The sequence below is a fragment of the Castor canadensis genome, chromosome 6 (genome assembly GCF_047511655.1).
Source record: "Castor canadensis chromosome 6, mCasCan1.hap1v2, whole genome shotgun sequence".
NCBI lineage: Eukaryota > Metazoa > Chordata > Mammalia > Rodentia > Castoridae > Castor > Castor canadensis.
The window spans coordinates 147,675,379-147,693,852 of NC_133391.1; the positions used below are offsets into that span (position 1 = coordinate 147,675,379).

An 18,474-nucleotide genomic window follows, 5' to 3' on the forward strand; every position below is an offset into this window, starting at 1 on the left:
TCAACCTCCTGTGACCATTTTACAATTTTAAAGGGACCTACACCGTTCTCCACAATTTGCCACAATTTCTATGATAATAACACAATTGTATAGTTACAATAGCCTGTGGAATATAATTAATAAAATATGCCTGTCACAGAAATTTCCTCACCCTTTTTAGTAAAGGAGTCTTAGAAATTCAATTATTTTCAATATAGAAATGCATAGAAAGATTGAGTCTATTCTGTACCTTCCCTTACTGCACATGCATGGCTGCCATACGAGGATGATGTGCAAAACACAATGAAGTATAGATTTAACCTAAATCTTACAAAACCAGGTGAATATTCCCTCATGTCTTGCTTTTCTTTCTAAGATGAGATTTCTCAGTGTTCCCTGTTTTCAAAAATGCTTCACTCAAAGTTTCAAGTAATTGAAACATCTGGCCTAAGTTTTCCAATCTAATTTTAAACAAGGCAAGTGAAAGTACTCATGGCTTATAATTTCTTTCCATAAATGCTTAGCACAGGCTGTGATGTAATTGTACTGTGTCTCAGGCCTCCCCCCCTCCCACACTTGTTAACACCTATGTGCTGATCTGGTCCTTAGTGGTAGACACTCAAGAACCAATGAGGACAGAGGTTAGAAGTGTGGGCCTGGAAGTCCAAGAATCTTCACCTCTCTTTATTGTCCCTTTACAGCCAGGAGAGTAGAAGCTAAGACAAGTGTTTTCTGTTGCTATCACAAAATACCTGAGTTGGCTAATATATAAAAAAATGAGGTTAATTTAGCTCACTGATTGGAGGCTGAAAGACTAAGATTGGGGTGGTAAGGGCATCAGTTTGAGTGTTGGTGATGGCCTCTGGCTATCTACTACATGGTATATAGTATCAATGTGGGAGCAAGTAAGAGAAGAAGAGACCACATGAGGGATTTGGGGGCAGACTGGCTCTTTTTCTGATAGCTTCTGAGGTGCTGTGACGATTACACTGATTTCCCAAGGTGCCAGTGGCATCCCCAACTCACCTCCCTACTGAGGTCTCTCCGGACCTCTCAGAGCCAGGTAATACCTCTCACATCCAGTCCTTTTCCTCTGTTTACATGTACCGGTAAAACAACATACAGAATACAAATTTCAAAAGTAAAAAACATACTTCCCATATCAACACCATAAACATTTTCAATTTTACACTTTTTTTTGTGGTACTAGGTTTTGAATCAGGGCTTTGCGCTTTCTAGGCAAGTGCTCTACAACTTGAGCCATGCTTCTGACTCTTTTAGCTTGAAATGGTGCAGAAGAGGTTACTTTGTATGGGTGAGGTGGCCTCAGTACAAGGGTGGAGGGTGGCCAGTTGGAGGAAGAATTGCCCACATGGAGGGACTGGGACAATCCCCAGTGAGAAGTCTCCCAAAGCTCAGAGAGCTTCTTTTGAGAGAAGGTCTTAGCATCTGGACACCGACCACACACAGGCACCACATTGCCAGTTAACAACTACATCCAGCAGAGTAAAACTTTTTCTGCTCCTGACTTCTTTCCACTGCTCCAATGTGGAGCAGCTAGAGGCATCATTGTGAATAGCAGTGGAGAAGAGCAAGAGGAGGAAAATACTACAGAAGCTGGCTACGTCCACCCAACCTGGCCATTCCTCTCTTCATCTTCATTTAGCTCTGAACTTGTAATATCAGATTGGCCCAGACATTTTTGTGAGTGAGAGGTGTAGGTGGGACTGAGCCAGTTGTACTCCTCGGTTCATGGCACACTAGCGTCATTAATTTGTGCAGAAACTCTCCTTTGTTTTACATATTTATTCATTTTTGTCCTCACTCCCCATTCCCATTCCTCCCCATGGAAATCCATGTTAATGGGCTCCATGTGTGTTTTTTGTTGGCTTGTTCTGGAAAACTTTCTATTATTTTGTATGTGTGTGTGTGCATGTATTTTCCATTAATGTAAATAGCTCTGTATGAACTTGTCTTATTTCTCACTCTTCACTGAACATTGTTTTTAAGGCCTGTCCTTGTTGCTATGTGGTCAGCTTTGCCTAAGTGTTATAGTTGTAAGTAATGGGTCTGAACCTTGTACACTTAAAAATTTAAGAATATTTGTTGGTAGCTGAGAGTGGAAACTTTGTAATCTGACCCATATTTCATCCAAGGCAGAGAAAAATGGTTTTGTAAATTATGTTTGAAGGCATTTCTTTGGAATGAAAAAAAAGCTTCCTTTTAATTGTACCCTATCAAGTCCCTTTTAATTCACCAGCTACAAATATGTTCACTGTTACAGCAGCACATATGAACCGAGAATCTGTGATGTTAACATTCTGGCCTCCAAAAGATTTAGGGATAAACAGTAAAACAAACAAAAGACAGTGTTAAAATAAGGTCGTTCTGGGAGGTACCGAAAGTAAGGACATGAGGGTTTAGGGGAAAGAGAACTTCAATCCAGCCATTAGGAGAATGAAGAGAAAGAATTTGAGTTGAACCTTTTTTTCTTTCCTTTCCTCTTTCCCCTTTCCTTCTGTTTTCTTGGTTGTTTTTGTTTGTTTGTTTGTTTTTTGAGACAGGGTCTTGGTTTATAAACCAAGCTGGCCTTAAACTCATGATCCTCCTGCCTTAGCCTCCCAAGTGCTGGGATTACAGGCATGCACCACTATATACAGCACCTTGAGTTTGAGCTTTAAAACATAAATATGATTTTGATAGAATGCATAAGACATTCTAGTTGGTAAAGTAACATGAGCAAACTAATGCAAGTTAGAAAATACAAGGACTGCAGCTGGGAGGGGGCAACTAGAATCCTTCTTTCCTTCCTTCCTTCCTTCCTTCCTTCCTTCCTTCCCTCCCTCCCTCCTCTCCTTCCTTCCTCCCTCCCTCCTTCCCTCTCTCCCTCCCTCCCTCCTTAAGCAAAAGATTAGTTTATTTTACTAGGTAGTTGATGGTCTGCTTTAGTTTTAATCCAGAATGGTGAGAATTCTCTGCTAGTTAGATTCTTTGTTATTTGCAAATATCAAAATAAGGGGATGCTGGTGGGGGTTTAATTTTGGGTGAGTCAAGAGGTGTATGTGTTCTTGTGTGTGCAAAGGAAAAGTGTCTTTGTCCTGCATTTTTTAAAATGGCACTTTTCATATTTTGAGCCAGATTCCAATATGCTTTCTTACCATCTTATGTAGGATGTACTATTAAAACCCCCAAGTTCCTTTGAGCACTCTGCTACACCATAGAACTCTGATGCTGTCACTGTTGCAAAGCTTGTCAGGTGTGTGATGGGTCATTGTGTTTTTAGTCTTCTAACCTGACTCAGCAGGGTGTTGCTGAGGCATTTAAGCACCTTGTCATAAACAGAAGTGCTCTGCAATTTGTGTCAGTGAACTTTCAAGACTTGCAGTGTCCTTGTTCATCAGGCAGTCTTGCTCCTTTCCAACAGTATTCTTCAACTTAAGATGTCTGATAAAATATCTGATATCCAGAGTTTTGCCTTAAATCTGCACTGCTGCATGTGATGAGAAAGCTGAGGGGGTACAATGTTGATGGTGTTTGCATGGTGGAAAAGATCTTTAAGCTTCAAGTCCATGGTGGATTTTCAGTGGGCAAGCTAGGATAGAATCTAAGTTCCAAATGGAAGAGGGTTTGCCTTGCTACACACTTAGCCTTGATCTCTCAGTTTTATTCTCTGCTTCCTTTTCTTTCAGAGCATTTTATCAAGGCCTTGACGGAATACCATGTGGTGGAGCCTGTCCGAGTAGATGCCAGTGGGGATTTTTTGTCATATGGCCTGCACTATCCTGTCCCCAGCAGCAGAAGGAAGAGAGATGTGGTTGGCTCAGAGGACTGGGTGTACTATAGAATTTTACATGAACAGAAAGACTTGATTTTTAACCTGACGGTCAATCAGGGATTTCTTTCCAATGGCTACATCTTGGAGAAGAGATATGGGAACCTGTCCCATGTTAAGATGATGGCTTCCTCAGGGCCCCGTTGCCATCTCAGGGGCACAGTTGTACAGCAGGGCACCACAATCGGGACAGCAGCTCTCAGTGCCTGCCATGGATTGGTGAGTGCCTGAGCTTGTTATCTCCATCCTTCTCTCCAGGCTCTTAGGGTCTCAGCCTGTAGAAACTCTACCAACAGGTTCACAGCTGCACCACCAGTGTGCAAATTGAGCCCCTGTGCTGGGTGATCCTGATCTCCAAGGGGATTGGGGAAAATATATAATAGAAGGCAGTTCATTTGGGAGGTGCAAAGAATCAGAGCACTGAGGGTTCAGAGGAGACAGGGAGAACTCCAGGCAGGAATGTCGGGAGAGATGGGGAAGAAGGGAAGTGGAAGGACTGAGTTAGTCTTCAATCTGTGGGCAGCCCTGAGAATGTTGTCCAGTGACTGACTGGCCAGCACCTCTTGAACTAGGAAAACCTGTATTTGGACTGAGTCAGAGACTTACTGAGAATTTTGGTGATATCAGTTGCTGCTTAGATATAATAGTTGTCTCTGAGTAATTCATAATCAGACTTTATGGAAACCTTGGGCTGTCAGTAGATCCCTTTGTCCTTCTGTTTTCTCATCTGTAAAATGGAGACAATGATAGAGCTTGCCTTTTGGCATGGGTTGGCCAATGATGTTCCATTTACTGTTTTCATAAATAAAGTTATATTGAAACACAGGTACACTGATGCATTTACATATTACCTATGGCTGCTTTTGAACTAAAACAGAAAAGCTGAGTAGTTGGGATAGGGAACATATGTCTGGGAAAGTTGAAAATATTTGTTATCTGGCCTTTATGGGAAAAGTTTGGTGACCTCTGTAGGAGAGTGTTGTGAGGATTAAATACTCCTAGAAGAGTGTTTTATAAATAATAATACTCAGTGCACATTAGCTACTATTTTTCTTATTTTTGTGTCTAATATAGCAATCACTGGACTATGTGGTTTTATAATACATTGTTCTTCTTCTGCCACCATTTTTAGCATATGAAGAAGTTTGGAAAAATTGAATAACTTTACTGGGCAAGTTAATTTGAGTCTTAGTGTTTTTATTATTATATGTACTTTTCAAAGTGTGACTAAGCTTATTTTTCAAAGTTCAAACTTGTATTTAAAAGATAATAGGGTTGGGGCTGGTGGCTCAATGTTAGTGTGCTCACCTGGCACTCTGGGGCCCTGGGTTCTATCTCTAGCATTGAAAAAGAAATGGTAAAAAAAAAAAAAAAAAGAAGATTAGTCCTTTTGTTCCCTTACTTCTAGAGGCATCTGCAGTGAGCCCAGTAGCAAGTGCAGGGCAAACAGTGCTTAGGGATCATGTTGAGATGTCTCTGCTTTGCTTGAGAAGGAGGTTGCACCAGTACTCGCAGTCTGTGGTTAGGGAAGAGGCCACAGTCCTGAAGGTGGCCATGCTGAGTCTGAGGTTTGCAAAGCAAAACTATTAGTGATGTTGACATTCTTACAGAAAGCACCTGTCCCACATTCTCCCATCATCACTGCCACTCTTCTGTTAATGTCTGCTTTTCATAATTCAGAATTATGTCTTGTAGTTGTAGAGTTTGTCTTGTAGTTGTAGAGTTTGTCTTGTAGTTGTATAGTTTGGCTTTCCTGGAATAATGTGGAAAAACTCAGGCAAAGGACCTCTGGGGATGAATTTCTTCCTATGATAAGTAGTAAGTCTTATTTTGTTTCTTTCTGGATTTTCCAATGTTGATACTTACCATTCCCCTAATTAGATCATAAATATCACAAAATAAAAAATGGGGCTCCCTTCCTCTCTTCTTCTCTGGTCTGTTGCATGCATGGTCAAACTGGGGAACATTCCTGGCTTCCAGGTCCTTGTCCTTCAGGCTCACTCTGGTTTGTCATGACATCTTCCCTTTGCAATCCAAGCTCTTTCATTTCTATGAGCTAGCCTGGAAAGCAGCATTGCCGTCTGATCTTCTCTGACCAAAAAGAACAAAAGAAAGAGCCCCTGATCTGGAAGGACAGGCACAGAGAAATGCAGCATCCATGAGACAAACATGCAGAGGCCACACTGCTCTGGTGAACACCAAAGTGGGACCTATAACTATTCATAAACATGTAAATATTTATCATGTCAATAAACGCACAGGAAGTTTAAACCCATGTTTAAACAAATTCATGGGCTCCACTTTAGTTGCCAGAAGTGTGTGTGTGTGTGTGTGTGTGTGTGTGTTTGTGTGTGTGTGTGTTAGCAGCTTTACTGAGGTATAATTCAGATCTGCACAATTTACGCACTTAAAGTGTAAAATTCAGTGACTTTATATGTAATCACAGGTTTACACAACCATCACAATAAATTTTAGAATTCTCATTAGCCCCCAAATAAACCCGTAACTCTGAGCAGTCACTTTCTAATGCCCTCCATCCTCCCAGTCTTAAGGAACTACTTTTCTACTTTCTCTATCTATAGATTTGCCTATTTGAAACCTATGTCCTATTTGAAACAAAGATGATGGGGAAATTTTATGTTAAATCACTGAAAATTTTTGCCAGAAACATTTCACTGGGATTATCTTTGGAGCCTTTCACACATAATCTGACAATTAATGAACGGGTGGTTATTTAAAAAGGCACTAAAAATCAAATGAGGGGGCTGGTAGAGTGGCTCAAGTGGTAGAGCACCTGTCTAGCAAGCATGAGGCCCTGAGTTCAAACCCCAGTACCACCAAAAAACAAAAAATGCTACAAAAAAACCAAATGAATTTCTTCTCTTTCTGTGACCACACCACTTAACTGGCTTTAAGTTTATTTACTAATTTGCCAACATTTATCAATGGCCACCTTGAGTGGTCTTAGCTAAAAGAATAGTAGAAGGACTTGTGTTTGACTTCCCTTGATCACATGCCTGGGGGCTGACCTCTGATATATTTTCTCTCCTTTTCATCCAGGAATGACCCCACACTCAAATTCATGGGATAGAAGGTATAGGATCTGTTGACTCTAAGCTTCCCACCATTCCAGGGGTAGAACTAGCATTGGGAAGAATTTTTTTTATTTATTTATTTTTTTATGAAGAATATACTTTCAGGGTTACCGGGACAGCTGCCTCTTATTTCCGTGTCTCAGGGCTTGCATATTCTTTGCTTCAGATCTGATCGTCTGAATGCGCGATTGGAGGCTGTGTTCTCTTGGAGATATCTATGGATCAGACACAGATGATGTCAGAATAAAGACCCTTCCTAGGGGAAGCTGTGGGACACTTCTTCCATTTAGTGTCCTCTCACTGAGCTCTGGCTCCCATCCCCCTGGAGGCTGCGTGCGGGTCGAGTTGTTTGATGGAGAAACCATGTTCTTCTTTAATCAGTTAGATACTGAATTTGTCCTTGGCAGGAGTGACAGTCTCAGTGGGAGCGGTTTGGGGTTTGCTGCTGGCAGGGGCCCTAAGGGATTGTTTACAACAGAGTTGTTCATAAATGATGTTTGCATGTTAATTTATTTAGACTTTTCTAGATTTCCTTCATCAGTGCTCTGTAGATTCAGCATACTCGTCCTGTGCTTTATCTAGAGATGATTTAAAGTGTTTGAGAAGATATGCATGACTTATGCAAATGCTGTATCATTTTATAGAAAGGATTTGGGCTTTCATGGATTTTGGTATCTGTGTTTGTGGGTCTGAAATAATTTCCCCTTGGTTACAAAGATGACTGTATGTGCCTCATACCCATTCATCTAGCTATGGGCACTTAGGTTGTTTGCATATATTGACTACTGTGAATTGTGGTTTCAGTTCTTTTAGATATATACCTAGAAGTGAAATTGGTGAACCATAGAGTAATCCTACTTTTAGTTTTTGAGGAACCTCCATATTGGCTGCACCAATTGACATTCAGTACACAAGGACTTTCTTTTCTCTACATCCTCACCTACACTGGTTGTCTTTGATCTTTTTGATAGTAGGTATTCTAGCAAGTACAAGGGTGATATCTCATTGTGGTTTTGATTTGCATTTCCTTAATATTTAGTGAAGTTGAGCACATTTTAATGTGTTTATTGATCATTTTTATGTCTTCAGAAAAACACCTATTCAAGTCCTTTTCCCATTTTTAATTTTTTCCCATTGAGTTGTATGAATTTCTGTATATGTTGGATATCATCCCCTTATTGGATATATGACTTACAGTTATTTTCTCCCATATCTTATGTTGCCTTTTTGTTCTGATGATTTTTCTTTTGCTGTGAAGAAACTTTGTTTGGTGGACTTGTCTACTTTGCTTTTGTTGCCTGTGCTTTTAGTGTCACATCAAAAAAAAAAAAATCATTGCATAGCCAGTGTCGAGCTGAAGCTTTTAAGTTTTTAAACCTGTCACTTTTATCCCAGATAGTGCATATGTGTGAACTATTCTTTTGTCTTTCCCTGTGTCAAGTTCAAAGTGGCCTCCTGGACTTCTACTGCTGTCCATGAGACCATTCTAGGTTGCCTGGTGGAATAGAAGACTCTATGATCCTTGGTCCTCCATTCATCTGTCATGGTGAAAGTTTTATAGCTCCCCTGGGAGGAATGCTAAATCCCACTCTGATGGCATTTCTCACAAGACATCTCCCAGCCCATTGCTCTTATGTATATCACCTCCCAGGTTGCCTGGCCCTTTTGGCCACCAGGCCTTTCTCACTTACAGAGTACTTAATGTGAATGGAGAAGGAGACTCTCAAGTAGAGTAGAACAGTTGCCTTAGGGAAATGACACTGCTTTGCAAATTTATTCCCTTAGTTTGTTCACTGTTTTATTTCCAAAATCTTTTGTTTTGCAGAGTTTTCAGATTCTAAATTAGTATGGGAGAAGGATAGAAATTTCTTCTGTGCTAAGCCTCACTGCCTCCCCCACTGTAGAAGGATGGGGCCTGTTGAATGACCCTGTTTTATTTACAGGGGGAGATCAGGCTCATTGATTGAGAGCTTGTTAGAGAATGGTCTGCTTTCTGCCATGGTGTAAACCACTAGTGTGATCCATGATCACACTAATTAATTGCCTCATTAGTGTGATCCATGATTTCTCTTCAGACTGAAGAACTACAGTGCCCTTTGCATTTGACTGCCATCATACAGGCTTTAAAACTACAACTTGTTTGGGAAGTTGTAGCAGGAACCCTGACAAGCCCTTTGCAAAGTGTTCCTATGTGGAAAATGTGGATAATCATATTAGTCATCCCTGCTTAATTCACACAGTTGTGGTAGATAACAGCTTTGGAATGCTTTAGAACATTTAAACAGATTTGCAGTGCTCTTGTCAGCATAGCAAAAGTACCCTGGTTGCTTTACCCAAGTTGTTGGGACATTTCATTAAAACTGCTTTTTAAAAAGTCTTCAGTGAAATTTGTGCTGCTGGTGTTCTCCATTTGACACAATTAATTATACTCACTTAAAATAGATTTTCTCTTTGCTTAAGTGACACCATCTTATCATAGTTTCTCTCTTCTCTTACTACAGGGACAGTTCTGTCCTAATATCCTTTGCTCCTTTCCATACATCTAGCTACTTAAGGGTCTTATGCTTTCCTCTGCAACCATTCTTCTTTAGTGTCACATGCTCATTAGGTGATTTCCACCAGCCCCAAATTATTCAATCAATCAATGAATCTATGAAGTAATCTATCTATCATCATATTTATCATATATTTCTAATATCTATCTGTATCTGTTTGTATGTTTGCAAGTAATTTATAAATTTAAAGATTTAACTGATATCTCCTTGGAACTCCAGCAAGCTATCTTCCCTTTCACATGTTCAAAGCCATACTTGACCTCCTGTCCTTCCGCCTCCCATCGCATGCATGTCAGCTCTGTTACTCTAGTTGCCCAGTTCACAACCCCTGGATTTAGCATCGACTCATCTTATTCTCTCACATTCTGCACCTCTTCTTATCAGTAAATCCTGTCAGTTCTAGCATTCCTGTCACCAGCATGGCTAACACTCTAGTCCACTTATTTTTAGTGGGGTAGTTTTATTCTCTAGGGAACATTTGGCAGTATTTAGAGACATTTTTGTTTGTCACAGCTGCGGAGGAGAGGGTTGCTTCTGCCATCTTGTGAGTAGAGACTAAGGGTGCCGCAGAATGAAATCTGAAGGACTTGTCCTTAGTTCCAGGGCACCATCTGTTCTGGTACTGCCAGCCCCCCAGCTCCCTCCTGTCATATTTACCTTCTGTACTGACCTTTTTTCTGCTGCTCCAGAAATGTATCCAGCACACTCTTGCCCCATGATCTTTGCACATGCTACTCCTCTCCCTAGAACACTCTTCCCTCACATTTCCACAAAGCTGCTTTTCTTGTCTTTAGATCCCAGCTTAAGGCCTTCCATGGCCACTCAGACTAAGTGGACTTCACTATTCTATCTACTGCCTATTTTACTTTTAAAAAAGACCTTATAATAGCTGATTTTTTTTTTGCTTAATATGTTTACTTTCTCCTTGTCTTGTTCCCACTATAATCCATAATAAACATGTAGTAAGCACTGGTTGAACAGATGAGCCTTTCTACTGATACAGTTTCCTGTAGCCCTTCCCACCCGGTGGCTTCAAGATGAGATTACATTTTTCCTCAGCTACTTAAACAATGGTTTACCACACACTGACTGTCATAATACCATGTGGTTTCTGAGCCACCCTTGATGGATTCCAGGGCACTGTCTACTCCTCCTAGCATCAGGCTGTTTCTTCTGCTATGTGGTCTTTGTTTCACCATTCTACAAACACTGACTTTCACCATCATGTTGACTTTCAAAAGAAGGCACTGCAGTTCCGAGCCTGGTTCAGCCCTTTTCTTATTTCCACAGGGCACATCACAGTCCAAACTACAATTTTAAGGAAGACTTTTTAGCGATTCTCACAAAAAGGGAAGGAAAGTATAATGCAAATAATAACCTACAATTTTTACTCATCTTGGCTGTGCTAGAGTCTAGTCTGAGCTTTAAGAGGATCTCTAAACAGTGTTCTCCCTGCTAATGGATGTACTGAACACATACTTCTCTCCGAATCCTGAGTCCCATCATGAGGTCTCTGAAAGGGAGGAAATGCCCTTCCTTCTGTCTGTCAGTCTGTCTGTCTATCTATCTATCCATCCACCTGCCCACTGACACATCCACCCTTTCCAGTATCAAGCTGTCCTTGTTTATAGTTCTATCTAGCCCTAGTTTCTTTCAAGGAATATTTGCTTACTTCAGGGGAGTCCCCAATACCGTGCTCTGGGTCACACTATGTGGTTGGGACATCATGTACCTGCAAATGTGTTTTATCCAGGGGACAGTGGGAGCTGAAATCCATCTCATGCTCTGTCAGGCAAACCAAGTAAAGACTCAGAATGGAAGTCAGGTCCTGGCTAATGGGAAGAAAAGAGACTTTAAAGAATAATTTCTTACCTAAAGTGATGCACTATTTTGTAATCTGTCTGTCTGTATTGCTGGGGTGCTTCTTTAAATTCATATCTGTAGGGAGGCACTTTTTAAAAATGTGGTTTGTCACCATCATTTGCCTTCTTGTAATTTGCACAACTGTGTATTACCACAGTAGCCCCTGAGCCTCCTAGCCACAGGATTTGTGGTCACTAGATGACAATCACCTGAGGGCACAATAGTCACCAGCCTGAATCATTCAGCCTTAAATGAAAGTGTGAGATTGTGTGTGTGTGTGTTAATCAATAGACCCTTTTCCACTGAGCTGCAATAAGTACCCACCAGTTCCCTTCACAATATTTCCCTTAACTCAAGATAAGGAATAAGTCTGTGTTTATTTCTTGAAACATTGTGGTCTTTATTTCAGATCTCCAGTAAACCTCATTTGTCCAGTTACATACAGGCTCATATCATAGAAATTTGTGTAGGAAAAAGAAAAAAAAATTCCCATGCAAACACACAAAGCTACAGCAACACATCTCTGTTGAAATACATATCCAGTAGGGTGTTTGAAGGCAACCCTTTGTTTCCTTGTTTAGTTACCTTTGCATTGAAGTGAAAAGGACCTTTATTTTTGCCCCCAATAAATGGAATGTTTGCTGTCAAAAGAAATTAACCCTCATTCTCTTAGGAAGTGGTACACCTGGAGCTTTGAGATAGTCTTGTACTTTCTAACCCACAAGCTCTCAGTTAGTGCAAGGATATGTTGCTATAATAATTTGAACACTTTAAACTTTGTTAGATCCTGGCTTCCAGAAATGCAAGGACTAAGCATTCTCTGTACTTTGCTGTGTGAATGCTGTGAGTGAGGATTACTGACATCTAAAAGCCTGTGCCACATGAAGGTGCTTCTGTTGGAGGAGCTGTACTTCAGGCCACATTACTCCCTCAAGTACAGTTCAGTTCTTGACCCAGATGAAAAGTCCTGCATCCTTTTCTATTCATACAAAGAATGTAACCATTTCTGCCCTCTTGTTCTTGAACTCAGCTGAAGGGTGGTGATGTAGCTGAGGTATGAAAACCACTGGCAGAGCTGTGTGGGAAACTTAGCCCCTGAGGCTTCTTTCCGTGATCCTGAATGTCGTAGCTCATTTGTAAAAACTTCTCATTTGAGTTGTGGGCTGCTTGCGTGTCAGGGTTTGTTGATCCATGCTAGGGGGAAGGAAATAAATTCTCTATTTATCCAGGCTGAGGAATTCTCCCTGACCTCTGACCTTTGGAATTGTGGGTCAGACCCATGATTACTCAAACGTGAGACTTTAGAACTGGGCCTGTAGCTGGTGGAAATTTCTTTCCTCATTATGAATGCTTTCTGCTACAGGGTCATAAATATGAGTGAGATTTTTTTCTCTCTTCCCTTTTCGTCTTTTTGCCTACTTTTCCACTCATCAGATTCATCTTTGTGGGATCTGTTCATGATGGAGATGGGAGGAAGACAAACAAGGAACCTATACTTGGAGAAGCAGCAGCACTTTGTGCTTTGATTGGGCTGTGAGTCTGTGGCCCTCTCTCTAGCCCAGGGATGGTTCAGAAGAAAGATGGAGAATGAGCCTCTGCTGTTATGGGGGGACAAGAGGCCAAACACCTTATTATAGAGCTTCTGACTTGACTTAGTGCTTATATAAATGCAGCATATAGATAATCTCTCCCTTCCCATGGACATCTCTGCTCTGAAGACTTCACTTTGAATCTCATTTCTGCTTTTCATTAGAGAAAAAGTGAAGACTCAGGATCTAGAATCTCCCTCTTTTAATTCATGCATGCATTAATATTTCTGTTCTTTTGGATCCCTCATGAATCATAGGTCTAGGGAGCTTAAATATTGGAGACAACTAGGTGCTTTCAAAAATGTCTCTATTGACTAACAGATTAATAAGGACTTTGGAAAATGGAAAACAAAAGGCCTGAGTCTTATGGTCTGTAATTAAAAAAAAAGTCTTAGTTGGTGTTTGGAGGTGATTATTTCAGCATACATAACTGATATCTAGCTAGCTAGCTAGCTAGCTACGATGCTGGGGATTACTGACTTATTTTTAATCATACAACCAATGTGGAGGAATTCCACTGGAGTTGGAAGTTAGTGGAGCAGAGTCCAAGAACTTGTTCCATTGCTTACTAATTTTGTGACCTTTCTTTTTTGGTGTCTGATTCTATAGACAAACTGGATACTTGTAGCTTATGGACCAGAAGGATGGACATCACCTTGGTACTTGCTAGCAATGCAGATTCTCAGATCTTACCCTCCATCTTCTGAATGAGACCTAAATTTTGACATGATCCACATGTTACTTGTTTGTACATTAAAATTTAAGAAGTATTGACCAAGAGATATTAATTCTATTTTAGTGTACCCTTTTATAAATTGCACCATTTTGCCAAATAATGTTCTGGAAACCTAATGATGTTTATACACAATAGCAGAGAATGATACTGCACTAACCAACAAGTATTACACCAACACACAAGTTGATGGGTGAAGGTATTATGTGTTAGCCAGCTTTCCACTGTTGTGACAAATATCTGAGACAATTTAAAAGGAGGAAAATGTTTGTTTTGTCTCATGGTCTCAGAGGTTTCAGTGCATGGTCATTTGGCCCCCTTGTTTTGGACCTGTATAGGCAGAACATCACAGAAGGGAGTAGGTAGTTGAGCAAAGCTGCTTACCTCATGGTGGCCAAGAAGCAAAGCGAGAGAGGAAGGGACCAAGATCCCAATGTCTCTTCAAGGGCATGCCTTCAATGACCTAACTTCCTCTAGAGCGGAGAGTATAGCTGAGCTTGGGGGATGGCTGATGAAGGGGTTGAGGGGGTAATGATCCAGTTTCCTTTTGGGTATATATTCTTTTCGGTCTCTGTCTGAATGTGATGATAGTTGTCTTGGAAATGACCAGGGAAGGATTTGAGATATATTCGTACGTATTTTATACTTTTCCTCTGGAAACAACTTTCTTCCTAGTTAATTCTATTAATTCAAATATTCTAATACAGAGATTCAAGTTTAGCAAATGAATTTTATTCCCTTTTATTTTTTATCTCTAGATGAGTCCAATGTTCTTTAGGGTTAAGACCTCAGAAAAGTGTTTTGTTATTCAGAAGCACTGGACTTGGACTTGGAAGACCTGAACATTTTGTTTGAATGTTCCTATTTAGCTGGGAATTCTAAGGGAAAAATCTTAATACTCAGGGTCCCAACTTTCATGTCTGTAAAATAAAGGCTGAATAATTTCTAAGATCTCATAGAACTCAGGATTTTTGATGGCACTCTTATGTAATGATGTGTACAAAAATAGTTATGTTGTTGTTGTCATTTGTGTTATTGGTAGGTGTCTTAAAGGCCTCTCTGAAAATTGATACAGAAAATGTTATACTGAGAAGTAGTGTTCTAGCCCAAGTTGAACATGGGGTAGACACATGTAACATTTTCTGTACTGTGGACATAAATGGGTGACAGAAAAATGATGCTGGTATCAAAACTTTTCCTGAGATGAAAAGGTCACTTTGATGAAATAGGCATATAGTATGAAGAGCCCTTTGGGTTCTTGAATTAAGCAGATTTCAGTAATTCTCTCTGCAAATTTGGGCAAAATATCTCTAAGATTTGAAAGGGGGCTAATAATCTCTATTTTATTTGTTGGTTGTGAGGATTAACTGGGAAGTGTATCGGAAACACAGCATATTATTACTACAGGAACTCTCTGGCAGGCAACAACAAAGCTTCCCAGGAGCCTTTGCAGAGAGCTTGTCTGATTTACTGTTTTGTCCTCATAAAACTTCCTGCTGACTAGTGTTTGAAACTCAGAGGCTCCCGAAAGCCTAGGACAGTCTGAGCCAGGAAGTCTCCCTTTACCTGCTCTGCCTGATTGCAGATGGTTCCTGCAGGAGCAGAAACGGCTGTTCTTCTGGATCTTTGGACTCTCATGGTGAAGGCATCATAAACTCTTGGCAGGATCTGCTTGATATAAACAACAGAGTAAGAAAAAAATAATATAGAGAGAGCAAAGGTCTTCACGAGAGGACTCTAGATTTTTGCCCTTCATATTATATTTTTAGCAGGTAATACGCTCATGTACTACAAAAATTAAAAGATTAAGAAAAGGGTTTATGTTGCCACATACCCCACCCACCTGCCTCTGTCTCTCAGAGCCCCCAGCTCATCTTTTCAGAATATCTTTCTTGCCTATCTTCCCACAGACACTGATTTAAGACTTCCTACAGTGGCAAAATATGCATAACATAAAATTTACCACTTTAGCTATTTTAGGTGTTAAGTTCAGTGTTAAGCATTCTTGTACAACCATCACCAATATTCATTTCCAGAACCTTTTCAGCATCTCAAATTGAAAATCTGTGCCTTGTTCTTCTGTTTTCTATGTCTATAAACTTAACCATTGTGGGTACCAAATATAAATGGAATTACACCATATTTGCCCTCATGTGAGTGACTTATTTCACTTAGCATAATATTTTCCAGGTTTGTCCATTTTGGGACACATTTCAAAATTTCCTTCCTTTTTCAGGCTAAGTCAGCCTGTGCACACATGCAGCCTGGAGGAAGTGGAAAGAAATCAGTGTGGCTGGAGAGCAGAGGTCAAGAGGAAGGGTGATAGAAGTTGGGGCAGAGGGAAGACAAGAGCCAGGCAATTCAAGCCCTGGTAGGCCCTCTATGTGATTTTGGTTTTTTATTTTCAGAGCAATGGGAAGCCTTAAAAGTAAGGCAGGGAGGTTTTGGGGATGTGATGAATTTGTGTTTTAAAATTTCTTCTCTGCCTGTAATTTGGAGAGCATGAGGGGATGGAGAGCCCGGGTAGGAAGCTCTGCCTTGGTTCAGGTGAATGATGAGTTTAGTTTGGACCAGGATATTAGGTAATAGGTATGGTGAATAGTGACTTTGGGGATTGATTCATACAGGGGAAGGAATGCTGAAGAAAGGGAGAATCAGGGATGGTTTCTGGCTCTTGAATCTGAGCACATATTAGACTCATTGAGTTAGAAAGTAAACATTGAAGTTTTGAGGAGAAAATGATAGATTTAGTATTGAATATGAATTTGAATTCCTTGAGAGATAGTCAATGCATGATAACTAATTGTAACCAGCTCAGAGGAAGATACAATGTCAGATTTTGCTGAAGATTCAGAGATAAGAGGAGAGGAATAAAAGTAAGAAGTACTAACATTCTAGATAATCTGATATATGAGTTATGCCTCGAGTTTTAGGATTTCAAGGGCCTGGTCTATCCTAACTTTTAAATAGTTGCCATTTAGCACTCACCATCCTGGAAAATACACTCACCTCTTGCATCTGCAGTCAAGACCCAGGCCTCCAAATCTGGCCATACTTCTGAATCTTTTGTGGAACTTGAAGAACAAGCCTAAGAGTTTGTACTTTACCTTTGGAGATTCTGTTTCAGTGATTTCAGGAAGGAGCATGTGTATATCCGTATATGTACACACACACACACGCATCTCACATATGTTATCATAGACAGACAGACAGATGAACAGATAGATAAATTTCAATGATCTGGATCCTAGGTTCAGGTTTTTCGCTTCTGCTGCCCCAAGACCTGCTCTCACTGTTCTACTCTTCAGTCTTAAGATTTGCAGTCACTCTGGATGATTGACACTGCAAACACTTCTGCCAAGAGAAGAAGCTTATGTTTTCTGTACAACTATTTAGACTGTATCTCAATAATCCCAACTGTAAAACATCTTTATAAAGGTGAGACTTCCTAAGGTCCAGTTTTTGCAACCCATTCCAATGAAGGAGACACAAATTTGACTTCTCAGGATTGGAGAGTAATATTACTCATGATAAAGGAAATTTCATACAGAAAATTTTCTTAAAGTTCTATGTAGACATCATTCTGTTTGTTGACATTTCACATTCATAGATGCTTCTGAACTCTCTCCATCTCTCATCTTTTCCTCTGTTCCTGAACTCTCTCCATCTGTCATCTTACTCTGTTCCTCTCTGTTCCTCTCATCATCCACCCATCCCTCCATCCCATGCCATCATGCTGACAACTGCTACTTCAGTTCTGGATTCCAGCTGAACTTAGCTATTTAAAGGTGGCAGTACCAGGTGTTCATGCATTTCTTTGCTTCCTTCTTTATGGAAGGATGTATGACAGAATCCTGGGAAGCAATTATTTTCTCACTCTCCTGATAAATGCCATTTTCTGTCTCACTCCTCTTACAGACAGTGCTATGCCTGTCTGTTAGAGGTGGGTGGTTTCCTTATAGCACCTTTACCTGAACCTCTCCACTGTTATGTATGATTTGGTGTACCCTCTCCTAACATACTACTTTCATCCTTCCTTGGCAATGAACAGTTCTGTACTTGGTCATTGGATATAACCACATTAGGTTTGGTTCAGTTCTTATACTTATTATATTTTTATACCAATCTCTGTGGCCTTCCCGGGCTGAGAGAAGTTGCTGCCCATGAGTATGAATATAGGTAGTGACATATGAGATAATCCCTTTAAGAAAGCTTCTACTTCTGGTTTCCCTTCTCTCAGACTCCTTTGTGCTGGATTAGGGCTTCATTATTATGTCATCTTAGAGGCCAGTATGGGAGTTCTGCTGTAGGACATAGCAGAACTCCACAATGTTGTTGGTTTGCCCTGTCTGGAACTTGACAAAAGACAGCTGGTGTGAGTAGCAAATGGGTGAGAATAGAGAGCAGGAAGTCTTGGAAGCCAAGAGAAGACTACTGTTGTTAATTTAGTACACCAGAAGGAAGAAGCAACATTGTAGGTCTGTCAGGGTTAGTACATGTTCTCTGATCAGCAAATGAACTAACCAGAGTGAAATTCGTTTTATCTTTGGAACTCATTGTTCTGTGGTTGTGTCCAAAATCCTTAAAGCTCAATGAAAAAAAAAAAGAAAAAGAAAAAAAGAATCTTCGTAATAAGACCAAAGCTTTTGGAATGTATTAAGTATTTATTGGGGATCTCACTGAATAACTGCTTTTAGAAGACACACAGGAACATAAAATATAGTCCCAACCCTTGTCAAGATATCTAGCCTCATTTGCAAAGCCTTCACATGACGCACTTCTGAACTGTTGACATTTTGGTGCTTATAATTATTAAGAGGGTGGTAGA

General features: G+C 40.3%; 1 protein-coding gene across 4 annotated transcripts in view; it reads left to right on the forward strand.

Moving 5' to 3' along the window:
• The window catches only part of Adamts12 (ADAM metallopeptidase with thrombospondin type 1 motif 12), a 326,530-nt gene that overhangs the window by 3,697 nt on the left and 304,359 nt on the right, over positions 1 to 18,474 (forward strand). For all 4 annotated transcript variants that reach the window (XR_012449198.1, XM_074077647.1, XM_074077648.1 and 1 more), the window contains exon 2: positions 3,669 to 4,030. Coding sequence is in view for 3 of the 4 variants with exons in the window: in XM_074077647.1 (XP_073933748.1) it covers positions 3,669 to 4,030 (362 nt within the window). In the remaining variant the exon portion in view is untranslated. The remainder of the gene's footprint in view (positions 1 to 3,668; positions 4,031 to 18,474) is intronic.